The sequence below is a fragment of the Lepus europaeus genome, chromosome 4 (genome assembly GCF_033115175.1).
Source record: "Lepus europaeus isolate LE1 chromosome 4, mLepTim1.pri, whole genome shotgun sequence".
Taxonomy (NCBI): domain Eukaryota; kingdom Metazoa; phylum Chordata; class Mammalia; order Lagomorpha; family Leporidae; genus Lepus; species Lepus europaeus.
Window position 1 is genome coordinate 18070012 of NC_084830.1, and position 21630 is coordinate 18091641.

General features: G+C 52.6%; 1 protein-coding gene and 1 pseudogene across 6 annotated transcripts in view; both read left to right on the plus strand.

Annotated features, from left to right (window-relative positions):
* Positions 1-1590: 1590 nt before the first annotated feature.
* LOC133758278 (protein BTG4-like) lies at positions 1591-2233 on the plus strand (annotated as a pseudogene).
* Positions 2234-5856: 3623 nt separating this feature from the next.
* MTSS1 (MTSS I-BAR domain containing 1) overlaps positions 5857-21630 on the plus strand; it is a 171348-nt gene continuing 155574 nt past the window's right edge. For 3 of the 6 annotated variants that reach the window (XM_062188005.1, XM_062188009.1, XM_062188006.1), the window contains exon 1: positions 5857-6398. In XM_062188005.1, the coding sequence (XP_062043989.1) occupies positions 6327-6398 (72 nt within the window). In that variant the 5' untranslated portion in view covers positions 5857-6326. The remainder of the gene's footprint in view (positions 6399-21630) is intronic. The other 3 variants (XM_062188007.1, XM_062188010.1, XM_062188008.1) reach the window with 2 other exon arrangements.

Genomic DNA, 21630 nt, shown 5'->3' on the forward strand with positions numbered 1-21630 from the left:
TGCTCAAGAAATGTCTGAGCAACTGCAATGGACCATCCCCACCCTGGTGCAAAGCAGACACGCAGTCCTGGAGGCCTAGAGCCAGCAGGTGAAGTGCAAAGCCTTACAGCTGTCCCTCTTCCATGTCTCCCCTTCAAACATCTCCTACTCATCTCCACTTTCAGAAACTGCAAAAGGGCTTGCGAAGGAGGAGATTTTGAAAGTTGGGAAACCTAAAAATGGGAAACTTCACGTCCTAGTGAAAAGGTACAGCCTTTTGAGAAGATTGGGAGGTGCTGCAAGTAAGCGCCTACATCTCTACCCTGCTCCCACCAGGGGGGCAGCAGGCCCTTGAGGGGAGAACCTGCATTCCAGGTCTCTCTGGTCCCTCCAGGCCCTCTGAACTTACCCTTGGCTTCGTCCACAGATCCACTGCCTGGCGCCCACAGGCATGGGTTTGGGAGCCTGCTATCCCATATTACTCCAGTCTGCCTCCTGCTCGGTTCATCATCTTTCATCAGTTTCCTTGCAGTGACACATTCTGGACGCTGAGGTTACACTTGGGTATTTCCCAGTCTGCCATCTACAAAACACACATGAAGCATCTCTTAGGTTGAGTCAATGTGGCAACTATTTTTAGTTGATTCTTGCTAATTTCATTTTCAAAAGGGGCCTGGTTTCTAAATTGAAAGCCCTTTATGTTCTGACATCTCTCCAAGTTGTCGAAGAGATTTAATGGCTCTGGCATCATGAAGCATTCGGCTTATAGGTCATCAGGGTGATCTTACGGCAATTTTATTTTACGGAGGAACCCTGACCCTGATCAATATACACATAGCTAGCTTTTAGTGAGCACTTACTGTGTGCCAAGTGCTAGTTTAAGTAACTCCAGTCAGTTCTCACACAGTCCTATGAATTAGCATTTCTGTTACCCTTACTTTACCAATGAAGAAATTGAGGCACAGGAGGGTGAGGGAAGTTGAACTCAAATCCAGCAGCCTGACTCCTAACCTCCATCTTAGCCACCTCACACAGCTGCCTCTAATACAGCAAGCCCATCCCAAGCTCAGAACTTTGGCAATCAGTGCCTAAGTCTCACAGCCATGGGGGAGGCCGTGCCGTCAATCTGACCTCAGGTTACAATCACCTGAGGAGCTTTGCAATCTCCCCAGCATGAAGCAAATATCATAAAGGGTTAACCTTTGGCGAATCTCACGAAGGCTAAATGGGATATCTTCGCACTATTCTTGTAATGTTTCTGTAAGTCTGTAATTGAATCCAATTGAAACAACTCAAAGAAAAAAGACCTAGAATATTGGTTGACCTGGAGGGATGTCCGCAGAAATTGAGTGTTAACAGCAAGGCCCAGAAAAATGTGATTCCATTGATGTGTATTAAACAATGACAAAATACACACACACACATGTGCGCGCGCGAATGCAGATGCTTGTATGTCCTTATAGGAGGACGTATGTTAAAAAAACTTTCTGCGAGGCAGGGTTGAGAGTTAGAAACACAAAATGTATAGTGCAGTTGGTCTTCTACGTCTGGCCCGTGTTTTGTTGGAGCTGAAGAGATTTTGCTGGTTTCCTCTTAGAATTTCCTCAAATCATGAGAGATGAAATTGCAACAATAGTTTTCTTTCTCACAAAACTGGTAAAAAAAAAAAATCATGACAAACTGAGTAAGCAACAAATAGAAGACTTTGCAGAAAAGCTAATGACAATCTTGTTTGAGACTTACAGAGGTCACTGGCACTCCGATCGCCCTGCTAAAGGGCAAGGCTTCAGGTGTATCAGGATCAACAACAACCAGAATAAAGATCCCATTTTAGAAAGGGCTTGTGCCGAGAGTCATGTAGACTTTTCTCACCTGGGACTTCCAAAGGCGATGACCATATGGGTAGATCCCTTTGAAGTGTGCTGCAGGCAGACGGGAGGAATGGGAACTGTCCCAAGAAATCGGTTAATAAAGCCACGTTGGACCGCTCCTCCGGCATGTCCTCTGATGAAGAAAATTGTTGCAGAGAACCTCAGATCATCCCTAAAGTCAGCAATCCGAAGAGCATTTATCAGGTTGGAAACTTGAAACAGAACTTTCAATCTTGGTTCCAAATGTCCCACAGAAAGCACATCGCAGATGGCCACATGGGCCTCCTGGGAAGTGCCTGTCACACTGTATATAAGAACCCCAAGTGTTACAGGCCTGCTATGTACCGGTGGACCGGTACCACTGGGTCAACACAAACCGATAAGTCAGTGACTAGGCATGCGGCAGGAAAAGGCTACAGGAGTGGCTTCATTTTACCAAAATGAAAATGAATCTGAGGCTGAGAGGCCCATGGAACAAAATGTTCAGGTTAGGGACCAAGGTGTATGTTTACAAATCTTATCAGATGATGACTCTGTTCTTCAAAGTACTTTTAATTCTTAATTTTATGTGAAGTTTTATGTAATACTAGTAAATGTACCCAGTGAAGTAATAGAATGAAGATGCTGACCTATAAGATTCAATGAATTATGAAAAGTAAGCTTAAATAAAAATACCATGTTTTTTTTTTTTTTTTCTTTTTTGACAGGCAGAGTGGACAGTGAGAGAGAGACAGAGAGAAAGGTCTTCCTTTTGCCGTTGGTTCACCCTCCAATGGCCACCGCGGTAGCGCGCTGCGGCCGGCGCACCGCGCTGATCCGATGGCAGGAGCCAGGTGCTTATCCTGGTCTCCCATGGGGTGCAGGGCCCAAGAACTTGGGCCATCCTCCACTGCACTCCCTGGCCACAGCAGAGAGCTGGCCTGGAAGAGGGGCAACCGGGACAGGATCGGTGCCCCGACCGGGACTAGAACCCGGTGTGCCGGCGCCGCAGGCGGAGGATTAGCCTAGTGAGCCACGGCGCTGGCCTAAAAATACCATGTTTTTAATTAAAAAAAAAAAAAAAAAACTTTCTGCACACAACTTCCAGAGGTTCAACATGAATGGTTTAGGGGTGGGATCGGGGCCATGGGTACTTTCTTTTAAGGTTCCCCCAGGTCAGGGTTTTGAACTTGGGCTGTATATTAGAATCACCAAGGAGATTTTCAAAGACCAGATGCCTAGGCCACAGCCCAGACCAATTAAATCAGACCAGCTGGGAGTGGTGCCCAGGCTTGGGTGTTTCAAGATTGCCCCAGGGGATTTCAATAAGCAGCCAAGTGTGAGGGCCAGACAGGGCCTTCAGGATAGCCAGAGTTGAGAACCACTCCTGGGAAGGAAGGGAACTCCTGTGCCCTCGGCGATTCTAAGTGAAGGCATGGGCATCGGTTTTAACACTGGGAGCAGCCAGTGAGGCAGGAATGCTGGGAAATAGAGGCTGGCTCAGGGGATCAAATAACCCAGCTGAGGTTAGTAGATATGGTGCACACTTTGACCCCACACTCAACCCAAGATCTGGGGATGAAATTCTTCTAATGGATTCATTCTTTTGGGTTCTTCCTCCCAAGAGCCATTAACAACAGCAAGCAGATACTCCTGAGGGGAGTTCCTTGGAAATGGGCTCTTAAAGTCTTCCCTGGAATGGCTGGATGTTTTTCTGTAGGGAGGAGAAAGTTAGAAAGATGCTCAAAAGTGGGGAAAGAATGTAATATAGAGGGCGTCAACATGATCTTGTCATTCTCCTGTTCAAAAATCCCTCCCTCCATCAGCCTCATCCCAAACATTGGCAAAAATGCCAAGTGTGGGACAGGCGTCTTAGAGTGCCAGGGTTCGAGTCCTGGCTCCCCTTCCCTGGGAGGCAGCAGGTGATGGATCAATTGGGTCCCTATTACCATGGGGAAGGCCTGGATTGAGTTGCTGGCTCCTGGCTTCCGCCTGGTCTGGCTGTTGCAGGCATCTGGGGGAGTGACCCAGCAGATGGGAGATCTTTCTTTCAAATAAAATGAAAATTGATAAAATGAAATGTGAAGTGTTGTCTCACCTCTGAGCCTTTCCAGCCTAAGAGAACAGTTTCCCTTTAAAGGTGATTTTAAATGCTTCCCTTTCTCCTGAGAGAGGCCCAGTTTTCAGGCCTGAGGCAACAAGAAAGGTATGCTTTGGCCAACACTGCTGAGGTTCAGGGCACTTAAATGAAGGCATGGGGCAGGAAAGCTGGTCTTGTGGCCCTTTGGGCTAAGGCAGGGGCTCCTTATCCAAGTTCTGGAGCTTGAGTAGAAAGGATACCTCAGGCCTAGGAGTCAGAATACCGGGGATGGAATCTTCCAACGTGAACACAAGGATGAGTATGATGATCTGTTTCAACAGATTTTTTTTTTTTTTTATAAAATGCCAACAGTGCACATAGTAGGCCCTCAGCATGTCAGTGGGACAGCATGCCGACATTCTGAGCTTGTAATGGCTAACAGTGGGACCAGGGCTGGACAAGAGCCTTGGCCTGGTCTCTCTTTCCATTGATAAGATTTACTGAGTGCTTACTCATTCCGTGCCAGATACCACTTTATGTCTTTCAGATGCTGGCTCATATAAAGCTCAGAACAGGTCCATCAGATAGCGACCATCACGACACCCACTGACAGCAATCTGAGGCTCGGAAGGATTAAGCAACTTCTCAAGGCCGTGGAGTAGGTTGTAAACGGGAGTCTGAGCCCAGGCAGTCCGGCTCTGCGAGCAGTCAGTCATCTTGATCGTGGTACTATCGACAGTGTCCATTTCACAATTATGGCAATGACTGAGAGCCGTGTCAAACACAGCTATAGCAAGGCGAAGAGGAGCCTGCGCACGCTAATGTCTTTGGGGGCTGTCTCCAGCAGGAACACCCCTCCTAGGGATTTGGGGGAGACAAGTGGAGAAGGGGGGGGCTCAGAATTAAGAGTTGGGCGAGTAGACCAGGAGGATCTATCTCTGGGATCCGTGCAGTTTTCAGTTAGGCCTTTTCTTGTCACCGAGTGAATGAGACCCACGTGTATAGCATGCTGCATTCGGCTTCTTCAGCCACTCCCCCCCACACGGCAGGATGATTCTTTTGTGATGGTTTGCGCTTCTGGGGTGGGGGTGGGGGTAGGTAAAAACAGTCCAGGTGCGTGCTTGGCTTTTAAGATCTTTTAAAAGCCGCCCGTTTGACGTCCTTCTGAATGAGCGATCCTGGCGAGGCAGTTCAGGCGAGCGAGCGAGCTGTGAAAAAGAACCACCAGGCTCCAAACCCAACCCGGGCACGCTGGCCTTCTTCCCAGGTGAAACCTCCCAAGCGCGCTCTTCGCGGTCGCACCGCGGGCCTGACGACCCTGCGACCTCCAAGGCACACGGCAACCCCCGGAGCCCGACGCACCGGAGGCCGGAGCCCCAGCGCCCTTCCCATTCCGCCTGCACCAGCCGAGCAATCCGCTGCCCCCGCATCCTGCAACTTTATCGAACTCCGCAGCCCACTGCAGGAAACGCCCCCGAACGCTCCCGATTCGGCTGTTTGGCCACGGGCGGCGCCGTAATGGACATCGCAGGACCGGCCTCTCCTCAGAGGGCTGCGCTCGCCGCTGCGGCTCTCCCGCCCCGCCGGGCGCTGGGCTCTGCGGGCCACCCCCTGCCAGTCCCCGGAGAGCGGCCGCAGCCACGGTGGGCCTTCGGCCGGCTAGCGGCTGACGCGCCTCTCCGCGCCGCAACAGGCGCCCGGGGAGGAAGGTGCTGAGGCGCGCCTGAGGGGACGCTTCCCGCCCGGCGCCTCCCGCCCGCTCTCTGCGGCGCGCGCGCGCGCTCCCAGCCCCGCCCGCGCGCGACGGCCGCGAGCGCGCGTCCTCCTCGCGCCCCCGCGCGGCGGACGCACAGCCGCGAGCGCGCGCGCGCCCCTCCGACCGTCCCCGGGAGCCCAGCCAGAGCGAGCGTGGGGCCGGGCGCGCAGGAGTGAAAAGGAGGCGGCGGCCGCGGCTGCGAGCGACAGACCCGGGCGCCCCGAGCGGACCCGCGCGCGCGCGGCTGCGGGGAGGGCGAGTGCTCCCTCTTTTGTTTTTTTAAATTTCAAAACCTAGTTTGGCTTCCCTCTGGAACGCTTTCGTTTTGAAAGGGCGCTGGCCCCGAGTCAGCGGGCGCTTTTCTCTGCACCAAGATGGGCTTTGGCGCTTCCGTCGCGGGCACCAGCGGTGGCCTGATTGTCAGTCTGCTCCGGGCATTTTCAAGGCCGGGAGCCCAGCGCTGCGTGTAGGCGAGTCTCCCCGCGGGGCGCTTTGGCGTTTTCGGAGTCTCGTTGTTCTCTGGGGCCGAGAAGCGGCGGCCTCGTGCGCTCCGTCGCCCCTGCAGCAGCGGCCGCGAGGTGGAGGTGGGTCGCTCGGAGGGCGCCGTTCCCCGCGGTGAGCAGCCGCCCCAGCGAGTCCTCTGCCAGCCGGCGCCGGGAAAATGGAGGCTGTGATTGAGAAGGAATGCAGCGCGCTCGGAGGCCTCTTCCAGACCATCATCAGCGACATGAAGGTAGGACGCCGGGGGCGCGCTCACCTCGCCTCCCGCCGGCGCCCGGCCCGTGCCTGCGCCGCGGCCGCCGGCCACCTGCGGGAGCTCCGCGGCCCGAGTGGCACCTGCTGGCCCGGGGTCGCGGCTGCGGGCCCTGCTGGGTCCCCGGGCGGGCGGCTTCTCGCGGAGAGCCCGCTGCCCCCTTGCCACCTCCCCGCTCATTGTCCCAGGGGGCGGCACCGTCTCGTTCCCCTGGGGGCTTCAAGGCCTCGGCTTCAAGTTTTTCCATTGTGTGTCCCTGGACTGAGTGTCTCGGACCGGCGGAGGCGGACACCTGGCTCCCCCGGGCACGGGATGGGGACTACCTGGCCGTAGGCAGGAGTCCCACGGCCTGGGAAATCGGGGGCAAGGCCCCCCTTTTCTCCCTCCTTGGCTGTCAGGTCTACCTGGAGTCGGGCAGTCTGCACAAATTAGTTATGAATCGGGCTGGTTCGGAGCCGGTGAGGCTGTGCGTGCCTCCCCTCGGCCCTCCCTGGGGGTGCCAGGCAGAAGTTCCCAGGGCAACCTGGCCGGGGCCCCTAAACTGAGCTTCCTGGCCGAAGGCAAGATCGGGGACCCTCTGAATAACTGTGTGGCGCGGGCTCACCCTCCCCTGGAGACGCACACACCCCACTCCAGGTTTTCTCTTGGAAGGGTTGTGAAGATTGTGTGTGCGTGTGCACGCGCGCGCGTGTGTGTTGGGGGCGGGGAACGACTCTCTGGCTTTTTCCTGCAAAGGGTGGGACTGGAGATAACCCGATCCTCGGATGTGGATTATCTGGTGCAGGGAGATAGACCAGGGCTGGGTGTTTCTTATCCAGGGAAATAAACCCAGCCTTGGGAGCTAGCCGGAGGTGGGAATTGAGGGTGGTGGGGTGGGGGGATTTTTTTTTTTTCCATGTGTATTTAGGGAGCTTCTCTTTGGCTCTAGCCCAGCCCCAGTTTGCCTCAACAGATCTGGGGAGGTGGTGTTTAATTAAAAGCTCCACGTCCAAAGAGTGGGCAGATTTGGAAGGCTGGCCGCCAGTGGGTGTGGACAGCCCCTCTTCAGCCGCTGCCTGGCGCCTGGAGGAGCTTTTGTCTGATGAAGTGTAAGGTTTGGAGAGGCTCTGGGCCTCCGAGATGGACTGAAGGAAGGCAGGAATGCTCAGCTGTTACGGCCTGCCTCCCCGGTTAGAACAACTGGCACCTCACCCAGGGTGAACTTTTCCAAGGTGCCTCCGTCCTGGGCTTGTGCATCCTGCCATGCCTTTTGTCAGAAATGGACACCCCGGAGCCTAAGCTTGCAGCCAGACCCTGCTTGCCCAGGAATGCCTCTAATCCAGCCCCTTGGAATTAGATGGATTAGTCCCTGTTCAAAGACGGCCCCTTTCATTCCTTTGCCCCCAATCCACATTGAGTTATTGACATGCTCTTGAGAGACAAAGATCTGGGCCCCTTCCTCAGGCCCGGGTATTTATTGTTAACTTAAATTCCACACGCCTTATAGTCAAACAGGATTTGATGGGAGGCACAATGGTGGCTTCTGACCTGCAGGGGAGGGATTTGACATGGATTGGGAAAGCTGCTTGTGTGTGTATGTGTGTGTGTGTGTCTGTTTGAGGAGATAAATTGATGTTCCCAGTTCCTCGGAGGTGACCAGGAACCCAGGGATCTAAGCAGTGTGCTCACTGCGGTCCCAGAGTGACCACACTTGGAGTTTTTTTTCTCTTTGTTCTTTAATCCGGAATCCAACCTGGTTTGAATCCAAAGCTCTTCAGAAGGGGATCCTTCCCAAAGGGCAGGCTTTTCTGCCTTCCACCTGACATCCGGTGCCCGGGGACCCCTGGGTGCCAGGGTGGCCTGTTTTACCACTCCCTCCCACAAGCTGCCAGTTAAAAATAAAGACTGCTTACTTAATGCCCCATCAGTGCTGAGTCTACAGTATGCCGGTCCTGAGTTCTTTCCCTTTTCAGTTAGTGGGTCTGTTCAACATCCTTTGGGAAGGCATTTGGTCAGGAGATTTTTGTTTGTGTTGTTTTGGCGGTAAAAGGGAAGTCTAACCTAGATGTTGGGTTCAGCAGGATTTTAGACTTTTAGGGGAGCAGAGAGATAAGGAGAAAGTGAGGAGGGGGTGTGTAATTTCCAAAAATTGTTTATGCAGAAGACAATTGCGTATTTTTTTTAAATTGCATTTTCTTCCTGGATTGAGGGGCAGAGGCATTTTAAGAGGGAATTAAAAAATTTTCAAATTGGGGCACATCGGATAAGTAGTGTTTAGTGTGCAGAGCTATGAAGTCATCAAATAAAAGTCAGGTTTTACTCTCTGAAGCCGGCAGACTTTCTAATGACTGGCTTGTCCTCGCTTTTTCTTCTTGAAACTCCCATGGCGGTGTTTGCTGTCTTTTCTGTTTGCTTTGAGGGAGCAGTGAAAATGTTGGCGAACCATTTGGAATGCCATTTCAGTAACATTTGTAGGTTATTTTCTCAGTGATGCTGGATTTGGGTGAGAAAATGGCTCTTATTAGTAGCATTTGAGTCTCCAAAATGAACAGCAGCACAGGAAGGGAGTCAGTTTCCTCTTTGGAGAGAAAAGGAAAACAACAAAAATGGAGGACTTTCAAGGCCTGGCACCATCCATCTTCCCAAAGCAAAGAACCTTGGGACGCGGAATAGCCAGAGAGCACACTCGGGGCGTTCTTCCAGGGGCTCTTCATCGGCCTGGGGTGCGTGCTTGGGCCTTTTCACTGGTAGGGAAGTAGTCCTCACTCTTCATCCAGCACCATGGGGATCCAGCACCATGTAAAGGAAACAGCTGTTAAATAATTCACTGGTTCCTTGGGAGAGGAAACCTGGTGTTTTCCTTTCCTTCCATCCTGCTGTGGTGGTGGTCACTAAGGAGTGGTGGTGTGCAACGTGGCTTCGTGGCGGCCCTTCTTTCTAGCCACGTAAATCCTCAGACAAGATTTTCTGATGGGAGACGGCCCCAAACCACAGGGGAGACAAGATGTTCATGTGGCCCGAGGGAGGGGCCCGTGGCTAGTACGTCTGGGAGAACAGAAGCCTGGCAGTGGCTGTGGACTGCCTTCCGGTGTTCAGACGGCATTGACTGTGTTGGGGAGCTCCTGGAGTCTTGGGTCTTTCTGTCTGGTCCCTGGGAGGGAAGGGTTAAACCCTGCAAACAGTAGAGAGGTGTTGTGGCTGTGAAGTGAATGAGCCAGCCTCAAATTTGGTGATGTTTGAGCAATTTTTAAGAACAAGGAGAGTTCGCTGGTCCAGCTTGAGGGCTGCTCACCCTGTAGATGTCTTCTTTCTCTCTCTTTTTTTTTTTTAACCCAAGTTAATTATTTAAAAGGCTCTGCTAAAATCAAATATTTTCTCCAGCCCTGTTGCTCAAACATCTGCACGTCAGAAGCCAAACTGAGGACTTTGTACGAGGTGAGGAGAGTGTATTTGGGGTTATATAACGTGATCAGGGCAAAAACTCAACCCACTGCACCTGAGTTCTCTGTGCCACGTGTCACTTTAGACAGGGGTGTCCTGTTACCTGCACCTGTGCTGAGCAGAATGGGGGCCTTGTTCTGTTCTTCCCCGTCACCCCTGCCTCTGTCAGCCACCAGTATCCTCTCTCCTAAGTTCTGCCTAAAATTAGAACTGCTGAAGAGACTAACTGGATTCCATCGACATCTTTCTGTGGTTGGAAGGCACTTGTGATACTGTCCCCTCACTTATCAAATGATGGGAGAATGTGGGTAAACCGGGCAGTTAGATAATGGCTAATGGCGGCAGGGTTGGTATCTTATCACTGCCTTGGGCTCTTGTTAAAAAAAAGTTTTGGGGCAGGGGCTATGGCATAACAGGTAAAACCACTGCCACAGTGCCTACATCCCACATGGGTGCCGACTGAGTCCCAGCTGCTCCACTTCCAATCCAGCTCTCTGCTAATGCACCTGGAAAAACAGCGGAAGATGGCCCAAGTGCTTGGGCCCCTGCGTTCACATGGGAGACTCAGATGAAGCTCCTGGCTTTGGCCTGGCCCAGTCCTGTGCATTGTGGCCATTTGTGGAGTGAACCAGTGGATGGAAGACCTCTCTCTCTGCCTCTGCCTCTCCTCTGTAACTCTGACTTTCAATTAAATCTTTTTTAAAAATTTATTTTATTTATTTTTTGACAGGCAGAGTTAGACAGTGAGAGAGAGAGAGAGACAGAGACAGAGAAAGGTCTTCCTTTTTCCGTTGGTTCACCCTCCAAGTGGCCGCTACAGCTGGTGCATTGCGGCCAGCGCGCTGTGCCGATCTGAAGCCAGGAACCAGGTGCTTCCTCCTGGTCTCCTATGCGGATGCAGGGCCCAAGGACCTGGGCCATCCTTCACTGTACTCCCGGGCCACAGCAGAGAGCTGGACTGGAAGGGGAGCAACCAGGACAGAATCTGGCACCCCAACCGGGACTAGAACCCGGGGTGCCGGCACCGCAGGCAGAGGATTAGCCTAGTAAGCCACAGTGCTGGCCATAAATAAATACATCTTAAAAAAAGTTCACTTCCTTGGTGCTTGTTGAGGGCCTACCATGTCAGGCCCTGGTGTTGGAGAGCTCCTTGTACAGTGGGCTGTTGGCAGATAAGGTCATGGGCTGTGGCGCAGCCAGGAGGAGTTCCAGGCTCTGAGGAAGGTGGGCTGCTCTGTGTGCAGGCTGTCAGCCACACAAAGCAGGACAAGTGGAGCCCCTGGGAGGGACAGATGGGCCCCATGTTGGTTTTTCTCTTAACAAACGGTCATGTTTGGCCAGGGTTTTATAGCTTCCTCGTTTTGGGGCCCTGGGAGAAGAAGGGAAAGATGTCATAAAGTAGGCAGCAGAGAAGCACCTAGAGTGGGTGCCCACGCAGGGGTTCAGGGCTGCTTCCATATGGATCTGTCTTTTTGATGTCTCAGTTACAAATCTTGTTATGAAGTCATTTTTGGGCTGAGCGTTTCCGTGGGAAAACCCTGTATATATCCTATTTAATCAAATTGTTTAGAACTTGGTGCTTGGTGCTGTAGGCCCTTCTGTTCTGAGATTCCGCAATTCCCATGGCCTGAACAGGGAAGGGAGTCTTTCCTAGAAAAGCTGTGCTGGGATTTGGCCTGGTTCGCCTGTCACCCTGTTCTCGCTGGAGTCCTGTGTACTCATTCTACAGTGCTCCTATTTATTGGGCGTCAGGCTCCGGACTGGCTGCAGGGAGATAAAACACAGAATTTCCAGTTATATTTGCCTTTCAGACAAGCGGTGGTTTTTTTTTTTTTAAATATGAATACGTCCTAAGTGTGCTGTGTCTTCTCTCAGCTGCTGGCCTGTTCCCTTTGATCTGTGCTTTTGCGTCTTGCATCTCTGTAGTGGAAAGGAGAAAGCTGAAGTGATCGTTGATCAGGCTTGCTCATTGGAGGTGGCTGAAATACCTGGGGGGTGACAAGGGTGAAACTGTCGATCCGGATAAGGTTTTTATCTTGGCTTTTCCATCTTCTTGGGGATGGGTGAGAGCTGGCAAGATTCCTTCTAGAGACCTTTTAGGTGTTCAAATTGGCTATGGAAAAATGAGATCATTTTGCGTTCTCCCCAGAAACCCACACCTGTACAGAAGTAAAGACATCACTCCCCAAACCAAAACAAAAACCAAGGACAGATTGAGCTGCCCAGAACATCAGACAAGATGTTTTGGGGCTCCTTACAGGGGGCCTTGAACTGTTTAACTCAGATTTGCAGACTGCACCATCGATAGGGCCTTGTGGGGAGCCGACGGGAGGAGCAACCAAAGGGAATGAATTGGCCGGGCAGTGAGAAGGCCGCTGTGTTTGACTGTGGAGCCTTGGCCTTGAATTTGTGGTGACTGCAGGTTTCAGCGGAGTCCCTGCCACAGAATCCAAACAAAAGCAACCACAACCGAAAACCCAAGCAGAGCCGGCCACGCTGTCTCTGCTTTCCCACCTCCCTCCCGTCTGCAGCTGAGTAGTTTGGAGGTGACTGTTTTACCCTCTAGTGCCATTTGGCCTGTGGGAGGTGCTCGGTATTCCTTGCACGCGGTGAACAGGGGCCAGGAAGGGACTTGGTGAGGCCCTACAGTGCGCCAGGCAGTTGTGCCAAGGACCTCGCGTGCGTCATTTCCTGTCATCCTCACAGCCGCCCCACATTACAGATGGGAAAACTGAGACTTGGGAGCGATTCAGTGACCTAAGGCCGTGGTGGTATTCACACCTGGACCTATCTGACCCTAATGCTAGAGCTCCTTAGCCGAGGGGAGGGGAAGGTGTGGGTTTATTTCTAGACAATAGCATTTCACTAACCTGAGTCCGATAGGAAGCTCAAGGAGGAAGCTGGATCTGTCCCTGTGCTCCTAGCTCAGAGCTGGCATGGGGGCGTGAACTTGAACTGGAGGCTCTGGGATGAGTTTCCAGCTGGAAATCAGGTAATTACGGTGCATCCTCGTATTGTGGCTTCCTTCTTCTTTTTACCAATCTTTTCCAACCAACAGGTTGGCATCCCCTTTCTCTTGTTCCCCTGGGTGTGCAGAGCGCACAGAGAACTCTGGGCCAGGCTGTGGGCCATCACCCTTGTCCCGACACAAAGCCCGTGGAGTCATCTTAGTGACTGGTCATAGGAGCTGGAGTCCTTGGTCCCCGATGCCTGGTGAGTTTGCAAGCTGGGCCACCCCCTCCCTCTCCAGGATCCTATGAATTAACCAGGGTCACCCAAAGTTCATTTGGCTCCTCCAAGAACTCCCTACCTTGATCTCACTTTGTGCCCAGCCCTGGAACTCTCTCGTAGAAAGCTTTCTGTGGTTAGTTATGTCCCAGTAGCCAGCCTGCAGTCGGGGTCGCGTCAGGAGGGGCATTCCACGTCTGTGTTTGGAGAAGTCGATGGGCTCACCAAGAAAACTCCATCCGTGCTGATTCTTGGCATAGAGGCCCTTGGTCATAGTTTCTAAGTGTTTTTTCTTTTCCTGTCTGGTTTAAGTGGGCGAAAAAAAAATTGAGTGCCTTTTGAACTGTGTGCCTTTTATTTGCTTTCTTCCCCTCCAAGAATTGGCCAGCGGGAAAAGTGTCTGCTTGCTTGGTGGCAGCAGTCTCCTGAGCCCTGGGGGTGGGTGACAGGTGTCTATGACTCCCTTCACTGGCACCTGCCACCTGCCACACGGCAGAGGTTTCCAGAGGATAGAGTGGGTCTGGCCAGAGGGGGAGGTTCTGGGCAGGTGTTCCGTCCTATTGGGTAGAAGGGGCCTGGCTACGGGGAAGAGCCTGGCCCATTGGGTTCCCTGGGAGCATAAGGACCCTGATGCCTGGACCCCACCACCCAGATGTTCTGATTCAGTGCTTTGGAGACGGCCTGAGAGGTAGGATTTTGGAAAGCGCTTGGGGCTATCTTGTGCGTAGCCAGGGTTGAGAGCCATGGAGCTCTAAGGCTTCTTCTCACCTAGTTCCAGCCCTTCCAAGTGTTCTCTCCATCTTACCCTATGCCTGGGTAAAAGTAACTTCAGTTGATTGTACAGCAGTGTATGCCAAACTGTGTGGTGTGGATGGTTTTATGTGCATTTTGCCACAATTCAAATGGTTCAAAACAAATTACAGTGAGACTTCAAATAAGTAGCAGAATAAAAATACACAGCAACAAAAGCATCCTTGGAATATTTTGTGTTTTCTGTTGCTCTGTAATAGTTCTGTTCAGTACATTTTTCCCCAGCGATGGAAATAGTCAAAATGCGTCAGCCCCTAGCCACCTGTGACCACTGAGTAAGTGTAATGTGGCTGATGTGACCAAAGGATGCAATATTTAATTTTATCCACTGTAGTTTTTTAAAATGTAAATCAACACCTGTTAGTAAAATGGCACAGTCTTGTCTGTGGTGCCATCTGTGCCCCAACACCATCCTAGGCTCTAGCTCCCCCACCCCCACCCCACCATTGCTGGAAGCCAGGTGACCACATGGCCCAACCACAGGTGTCAGCCACCCCCACCCTAGTGGGATTCGATGCTGCTACTTCCCTGCCCACCCCCGACCCCCAACACTGCACCCCCTGCAAAGGTTCTAACAGGCGCTGTTCCTGAACACCTGCTCTTTTGATCTCTCTCAGGCTCTCCTCCTCTCTCTTATCCTCTGGACCTCTCCCCCAAGCCCTCCCCCAAGCCCGTTGGGCTTCCCCCACCCGACAGTAAACCTGTCCCCTGACTCTGTTGTTTGCGGTGTTTGGTGTGTTTTGTGGCTGCTGGCTTTACAGCACCTGTGGCCTGTGGCTCCCCTGTTGAAAGTGTAGATCTGTAACATACATCTAAATAAAAATAGTGTGCTTGTTTTGTAACACAGCTTCCTGCCCGCCTTCTACATGCCTGGATGCCCCTCCCGTAGACCTGGGTGTGGAAGCGATCCCATTTCGAATCCTGCACACAAGTTCCTTAATCTCTCTTAGCTTCAGTTTCCCCTTCTGGAAAATGGGTCTAAGGAAGTGTGGACCCGCCTTCTCAGGCCATGGTGAGGATTGTGAAATGAGCTGTTGCTTGGGAAGGTTTCCAGGGTCCGGCACACACACACCCTGCTTTTACACCTGTGCTGGGCTTACATTCTGTCCTGTAGATTTAGGAACGAAGTCTTTTGCTGTCTTCAAACCCACGTGGCAATGATCTCTACCACTTCTTGGGGGAAAGGCTACCCTACCCTTTGTGGAGCTGGGTTTAGAGCTTGCTGTGACCGTACAGGAACTGAAGAAGTGCAGTTGTCCACTTGCTGAGTGAATCACCTCTGAGTTCCTTTGCAACAGTCATCAGTCTGGCCCTGGAGGGCCTGTTTGCATTCCATTTCTCTGTTCGCATATCTCCCAAGTCTGTTTACCAGGAGAGGGGAGGCCTGTATAGGGTCCTCAGGGCATTCATTTTAATGCTTGAAGGAAAAGGAAAGTCTTTAGACCCTGGTTGGGGAGGGAGAGAAGAGCTGCTCTGGGCTTCCTCCTTTGCTGGTTGACCTCCAGGAAGGGCGGCCTCACTCGCCTCTGGCTTGCCCTGTGGCAGTGGCTTCCTGGGGCTCTTCCTACCTGCATTTCTGCTTTGTTAGTGGGGCACTCAAGGCCCCTGAGATCTGACCGCACCTCCTTGGCCTGCTGTGTGTCCAGAGCCCCACATCTTGCACTGCTTGGCTTCCTCAAACACATCCTGTGTGCCTCACCCTCGTGCTTTGTCTGTCCCCGCCCTTGCTGCCTGTGGGACGTCTTTCTCGCCCTTCAAGATCCCACCGGAAAGTTCCCTCGTGGTCTGGTAACTTCCCTCTAAGGTGGATCCCCCCCACCCCCCTGCTGGTTCTGCCAGGGGTTTATCACAATCTGCCTTAAAGAGTAGTTGGCCTTGGCTTTGAAGCCTGGCTCTGCCACTTCCCAGCCCCATGCCTCTGGGCCCGTCTTATCTGTAGAATAAGGAGGGGGAATTACACCTTGCTCTTAAGAGTTTTGGAGTATTACATGAGAAAGTACAGGCTAGTGTGGAGTTAATGCAGAATAAATGCCTTGTGTGTGTCTGCGCTGTCCTAGTGCAAGATGTGCATCCTAATCCCAAATGCTGGGAGGTCTGACTCGGCAAGCTGCAGCCTTCGGAGCACTTTGCAGACTTCAGATTTTTTGACCAGGGGTGCCCAACAGGACAAGTCTGTCTAGGCACCTATTCCAAAATCCGAGATCTGAAACACTTCCGGTCCCAAGCAGATCGGATGGTGGCTACTCACCCTGTGATTCCTGGTGGAGAACCCCGCCGTAGCAGCACTCCTGTCTCGGAAAATACAAGCAAACTGTGTTTTGCTTTGCTAACACAGCAGAGAGGGGTGCAGCGCCATTCCACTTGCACCGTGTAAGTAACTTGAGAGAACACAGTACATGTGTTCAAGAAATAGGGGAGCGTGCCCACTCCAGAGACCCACTTGCGGACAGACACACCGCTGACCTGAGATTGCTTGCTGGGTCAGAAAGAGAGGCCGGCAAGAAACCAGAATCCAGTGCGACTTGTGCCGTGACAGGAGTCAGCCCAAGATTCCCTGGGGGCTCTGGGAAGGGCCTCTGGTTTCCATTTGGGGTGGGAGGACAGAGTCAGCCGTGTTTGGTCTAGGTGATTGCCAGCTGAGAACTGAGTTTTATTTTCCTGATTTAGTGAGTATTCGTGTGTCTGCCACGTGAAGCGTTGTTGAAGAGGGCTATTTAGTCTCCTGACATCCCAGCAAGGTGGTTAACTGTGATTGTTCCCATTTTATGAAGAGGGGAACTGAGCCATTTGCCCTTACAGCAAGTTAGCGCATCTCTGGATTCATGGTGGCTAAGGGCGTGGACCGTGCTAGGCTCTTCTCTCGCATAGTGCTGTTTTAGGATTTCCTTTTCAAATTCCATAATGGTGTATTTCATTGTTCTCTTTGGTGGCTGTTCTATCTCCTGCTTTAGGACTTGGGAGAAGCCAGAGAATCCCCATGGAGATCCAGACTCCTCTCTCAGCTTCTAGCGGCTCCTGGCCCTGCCTGTTTCCACTCAGCCATGGACACGAAACAGTGGGGCGGTTGGCTCACCCGCAGGTGCCTGTAACTTGGCCATGGAGGGAAGTGTGTGGGGCGCAGTGGGGTCCTACGTGGCAACCACACGACCCTTGTTTGGTCGGAGAAACCCCTCCTGTCAAGGGTCTCCCCAGCAATGGCTCTGCACCCCACATGGCTGAGTGCAGAACAGGAATGGGGGGGGCAGGTATTTGCAGTCAGAGGCTAGAAATAGTTGGGGATTAGTTCCCTGGGAGACCTCAGTGTTAGTTCAGAGGCCGGGCTCCTCTGCTGTGAGGTGCTCTCGCCATTAAGGAAGTCTTTGAGTTTGCTTTAATGGTCGCTCTTTGTTTTGAAGTGACTGTTTACTAAACCTTCAAAGCCAGCTCCACAGCAGGATGTGATCTTGGGCCTGAATAATTGCAGCAGGCACCCCAATAGGAAGCAGGGAGCAGGGAGCAGCGCCAGGAGTAGCCCACGGCCAAGCCCTGGGTCTGAGCCACTGCTGGAGGGAGCCAGGTCATCTTGCAACCACAAGGAGACCTGGAGGCCTCTGCGGAGCCGCGTCCCCTGGAACCTGGCCTCTTTGATGTGTGCTGGCCTTAATTAGGAACACCCTAATTAACTCACGGAGGAGACAGCTTTTTCCTTAAAAAAAAAAAAAAAAAAAAAACTAGCAGATGTTTTGAGAGCATTTCATGAGGGATTACTTCTCAAAGATTATGCAAGGAGTATAAAGTTAATGGAGGAAAAACTCGAAACTCCAATTAAGTCAAAAATAAAAGTTGCCCATAACCACTTGATTACAAAGTGGGTTATGTCGAGCTCACACATTTTAAACAAAGGGTCACGCAGGCTGCACTGTGTTAGCAATTTCTGTTCTCACGGCGCAGCCCAGTGTCCTTGCCTTCTCCGGTGTGTGTCTTAGGGACTGCACTCTTGTGTTCAGGTTCTGTCAGGGGACAGAGCAGCGAACAAAGTGAACACCGGCGTCAGCCCTCCTGGACCTTGGTGTTCCAGTGGACTCTAAGGGTCACAGGTCAGGGGCAAACAAACCGAGTAAGTCAGTTGTCTCGTATGTTAGGGTTACACAGTGGGGAAAAACAGGGGCAGCGTTGCTGTTTTTAAGTGGAGTGGTTGGAGAGGGCCTTGCTGGGAAGGTGACCTTTGAGCAAGGACTTAGGAACTGTGTGGCTGTGCAGGGCAGAATGTTCCAGGATCACATGCAAGGGCCCTGTGGTGGGGAGCCAGGTCCTTACGCACTTGTGTTGGGCATCCAGTTCTGTGGTACTTATGAGCAGCACTACAGTGAGCATATCCTGGTTTTGTAGCTAGACATGGATGGACATCGATGGTTTCCCTTGAAGGATTCATCCTGGGTCATGAGGTTTGCACTTCTCAGGGTTCTTGAGACCCGTTGCCAGATGCATTCCGGGGGTCGTGTCTGAGTTCACCTCCCATGTATGCGTGCTCGTCGCCAGGGGTAACTCCTGCAGGAGCTGGCCGTAGACAGGAGGACTGAGGAACTGAGCTCAGAGAGACCCGTGACATCTTAGCTCGGGCGCTGAGTCTCAGTTCTTGTTGTATGTCATTCTTAGCCAACACGAATGTCCCTGGGGGGCATGATACAGTGCGGATTTCCAGGGCCCAGCCTAGAGACTTTATGTGGATCTGGGATGGGGCTCAAGAATCCATACTTCCAGCAGGCGGCTGGCTGATCCGCTGTGGGTCTCGCTGGGATTGCACCAGGAGTTGGTGGAAGTGGGGGTGGCCCTCGGGTCCCCCAGCCACTGAGAGCTTTCTCGGCAGCCATGGAGTGGGAAGGCTCTCTGTGATGTCTTATCCAACGGCCCTGCGCCACACACACCTGGCATACCTCCAGGTGGCCAGAAAGAGCCTCACGCCTCTACAGAGCGCTGTCTCCTGGGCTTCCTTTCCCTTTCTGATTGTCTTTTGCAAGGTATGCTTCCTCCCTTCCTCCCTCTTTGCCAGAAAAATTCCCATTTCTCCTTTTGAGACCAAGGTGAGGCATCTGCCACTTGGGGCAGCTTAGTACTCTGTATTTGAGTGTGGTGCCCTCCAAGGCTGTACAATTGATGGGTTCCTCACCAGCTTCCCTGCCAACACGCTGGCCTCTTATCTCTGCAGGGCTGCGACTCCCTCAGTGCCTGAGCGTAGTAGGTGCTCATTAAATGCCCCAGTCAGGGTGACTGGCCTCGTTCATTGGCTCATTAAAGCAGTGTTGAGTTCTACATGTGAGTCACCCTTCTAAGCACTTGGGTTATTTCATATGGTCTCATAACCATCCTTCAAGGTGGGGACTGCCATTAGCACCATTTATAGATGAAGACAAGGTGGCACCCAGTGATTAGGTGCCTAGCCCAAGGTCACTCTGCCCTGTAGTCATGCTGTTAACCACCGGACCACAACAGTTCTTCTAGACTCTCAAGTATGGTTGCCCATTAGGCCCTCTATCCAGGCAAGGAGAATGACATTCGATGAGAGGACACCAATAGTAACACAAGGCAGGGCTGCACAAACAACAGAAACGGTTATCACCTTATTGGTGACATTGGTGGCCCCTTGCCTCTTCACTCGCCACCAGGGTGCCGTTCCTAGTAGCCTGGGGTGGGAGATGGGCTCACGGAGGAGGTACTGTCCTTGCCCCAATGGGGAAACTTGCTTCAAGCTAATGGAAGACCACACAGGTGTTCACCAGGTGGCAAGGCCAGTGCCTGTCCCAGGGGAGATTTGATGGTTCATCAGCTGCCCCTCTGGGAGAGTTTGTAGTTGGTCAGTGGGTAGAGCATAACCTTAAGGTCGTTGTGTGGCTCCATCTTGGGTCCTGGCCGCCTGCGTGTCTCCTCAGGGTGTCAGAGATGGAGCCGAGGGGCACTAATCCCTGCAGTGCAGATGCTGTGTTGGAGTTGGGTGCAGGCAAGTCGGAGAGGGCTCTCCCAGGGAAGGGAAGTGAGTCCTGGGGTGCATTTGCTGAGTAACGGGAGTAGGACTTGGGGCTGGGTAGGGGGTGCAGGCCTCCAAGTATTTTGCTTATGTGAATATTTACAGACGGAACAAACTAATGGAGCAACAGCTTTGGCCTCTGTACACTGGAACAAAGGTTAGAAGAGGTAGATATTTATTGTTCTGGGGAGGCTTAAATGCACACAGACATTTCCTATGAATTCTTAGGTAAAGGCAGCCAGCCCCTGTGTTAGGCCTTAAACATTGAATTTTAATTTAATCTAAATTTTTTTTTTTTTTTTGACAGAGTGGACAGTGAGAGAGAGAGACAGAGAGAAAGGTCTTCCTTTGCCGTTGGTTCACCTTCCAATGGCCACCGCAGCTGGTGCGCTGCGTCCAGCACACTGCGCTGATCCGAAGCCAGGAGCCAGGTGCTTCTCCTGGTCTCCCAAGGGGTGCAGGGCCCAAGCACTTGGGCCATCCTCCACTGCACTCCCTGGCCACAGCAGAGAGCTGGCCTGGAAGAGGGGCAACCGGGACAGAATCCGGTGCCCCGACCGGGACTAGAACCCGGTGTGCCGGCGCCGCAAGGTGGAGGATTAGCTTAGTGAGCCGCGGCGCCGGCCAATTTAATCTAATTTTTAAAAAAATTTTATTTGACAGAGTTAGACAGTGAGAGACAGAGACAGAGAGAAAGGTCTTCCTTCCATTGGTTCACTCCCCTTTAAATGGCCGCTATGGCTGGAGCTACGCCGATCCGAAGCCAGGAGCCAGGTACTTCCTCCTAGTCTCCCATGCCAGTACAGGGGCCCAAGCACTTGGGCCATCCTCCACTGCCTTCCCGGGCCACAGCAGAGAGCTGGACTGGAAGAGGAGCAGCCGGGACTAGAACCCAGCGCCCACATGGGATGCAGGCGGAGGACTAACCAAGTGAGCCACGGCGCCGGCCCCAATTTAATCTAATTTTTAAAAAATGATTTATTTTTCACTTACTTGAAAGGCAGAGTTAGAGAGAGAGGGAGAGACAGAAAGATCATCCATCCTCTGGTTCATTCCCCAAATGGCTGTGATGGCCAGGTCCGGGCCAGGCCGAAGCCAGGAGCCTGGAACTCCATCCAGGTCTCCCACACGGGCAGCAGAGACACAGGCACTTGGGCCATCCTCCGCTACTTCCCTGGGCGCATCAGTGAGCTGGACTGGAAGTGGGGTAGGCAGGGGTTCAGCATTCCGATGTGGGTGCTGGTGTCCCAGGCAGCAGCTTTCCCAGCTGTGCCACGGCGCTGGCCCCCTTGTTAAACACTGACTTCCCAGGTTTCCAGATACGGAGGATCAGTGAGTCTTGGGTGAGAACCCATGGAACGATTTCCTTGTAGAAAGAGCTGGGCGAAGTTAAGAGCTGTGGATGCAGTAAACTGTGGATGAGGGCAAAGCCTTCCCTGTCCCAGGACTGGCTACCTCCCCTTTCTGAGCCGCATTTCCGCGTGGTTTGGGGAAAGTGTTAAACGTTCTACCCACTGCCCTCCCAGAGCTGTTGGACAAGCCCTTTATCCTCCGTGAAGTGCCTAGGACGCGTGGCGGGGTGTTCGCAATGACCACTGTGGGGTCGGTTTGGACTCCCAGATGGCTGTGCACGTGGTAGGCGCTCGGCGAGGCAGGCAGTGACTTCCTGTCTCTTTCCCTCTTTTTTGGTGGCAGGGAACATCTGAACTGATAAATGTGGAGAGAGCAGAGGAGAGGGGAGAGGCGAACTAG